This window comes from Pristiophorus japonicus, chromosome 32 (genome assembly GCF_044704955.1).
Source record: "Pristiophorus japonicus isolate sPriJap1 chromosome 32, sPriJap1.hap1, whole genome shotgun sequence".
NCBI lineage: Eukaryota > Metazoa > Chordata > Chondrichthyes > Pristiophoridae > Pristiophorus > Pristiophorus japonicus.
In genome coordinates this window covers 621,999-623,441 of record NC_092008.1, presented here as the reverse complement: position 1 = coordinate 623,441, position 1,443 = coordinate 621,999, and the positions used below count along the sequence as shown (strand labels likewise).

Below are 1,443 nucleotides of genomic sequence, written 5' to 3'. Positions count from 1 at the left end.
TATATCAGTGTTACAGTGAGGGGTGTGGGGTATATCAGTGTTACAGTGAGGGGTGTGGGGTATATCAGTGTTACAGTGAGGGGTGTGGGGTATATCAGTGTGTTACAGTGGGGGGTGTGGGGTCTCCTTGTAGAAGGGAGATTGTTTCACAGGAGGGAAGGAGCTTTACTGGGAGATGCAGGGAGGGGGATTGGAGGGGGGGGCGGCTTAGGTAATTGAGAGAGAGGAGGGAGGGAGTGAGGGGAGCGGAGGGAGGGAGTGTGTCATGGCGGGTGAGGAGAGCGGGGGAGGGAGTGAAGGAAGGACGGAGTGGGGGAGCGGAGGGAGGCTGCGGATGAGATCGAGTGAGGTGACGAATTGTGTAAGGGAGGTAGGGAGCGGGGGAGGGAGTGGGAAGGGAGGGAGGGAGGGAGCGAGCGGAGGGAGGGAGGGAGGGAGCGAGTGGAGGGAGGGAGGCAGCGAGCGGAGGGAGGTAGCGAGCGGAGGAAGGGAGCGGAGGGAGTGAGGTAGCGAGCGGAGGGAGGGAGGGAGGGAGGTAGCGAGCGGAGGGAGGGAGGGAGCGAGCAGAGGGAGTGAGGTAGCGAGCGGAGGGAGGGAGGCAGCGAGCGGAGGGAGGTAGCGAGCGGAGGAAGGTAGCGAGCGGAGGGAGGGAGGGAGGGACGTAGCGAGCGGAGGGAAGGAGGGAGCGAGCGGAGGGAGGGAGGGAGGGAGCGAGCGGAGGGAGGGAGGGAGGGAGGGAGCGAGCGGAGGGAGTGAGGTAGCGAGCGGAGGGAGAGAGCGAGCGGAGGGAGTGGGGGATGTAGGAAGCGGAGGGAGGGTGCGAGGGAGCGGAGAAGGGAGGGGGCGGGGCCTGCACTGTGAATGCCCGGGTGTGGCAGTGCGACGGGAGTTACGTGTATCGCTGAGTGTCAGCGGGCGGTGTCTGAGCGTTGGTCACTGGTGGTCAGCGGCTGGAGTCTCCGTCCGCACCCCCCCCCCACACCCTCAGGAGTTTACCCCGGGGGTCCCGTCTCCTGTGCCCCCCATCCCCCTCAGGAAGTTACCCCGGGGGTCCCGTCTCCTGTGCCCCCCATCCCCCTCAGGAAGTTACCCCGGGGGTCCCGTCTCCTGTGCCCCCCATCTCCCTCAGGAGTTTACCCCGGGGGTCCCGTCTCCTGGACCCCCGCCAGACGATTTGAAAAGGGCGGCAGCCCGAGCCTTCATGCCGGTTCTGGAGGGGGTGCCGGGCTTGCTGGGGGCTTTCTCCAGCGCACCGCTGCTGCTGCGTCTCACGGGGGTCTCTGGGGCGGAAGGGGCAGCGACTCTGCCGAGGTCCTGGGGGGTCTCGGAGCCCGTCTTGCAGCGCTTGGAAAGCAGGAGCTCGCGGAAGACCGAATCCATGTTCTTCAACATGTCCTGGGAGGAGAGAGCACAGAGACGGCACGTTAAACCAACACAGGTACC

General features: G+C 65.8%; 1 protein-coding gene across 1 annotated transcript in view; it reads right to left on the bottom strand.

Moving 5' to 3' along the window:
* Positions 1-1,104: 1,104 nt before the first annotated feature.
* LOC139240473 (SLIT-ROBO Rho GTPase-activating protein 3-like) overlaps positions 1,105-1,443 on the bottom strand; it is a 70,400-nt gene continuing 70,061 nt past the window's right edge. The window contains exon 8 of the mRNA XM_070869009.1: positions 1,105-1,395. Coding sequence (XP_070725110.1) covers positions 1,126-1,395 — 270 coding nt within the window. The 3' untranslated portion in view covers positions 1,105-1,125. The remainder of the gene's footprint in view (positions 1,396-1,443) is intronic.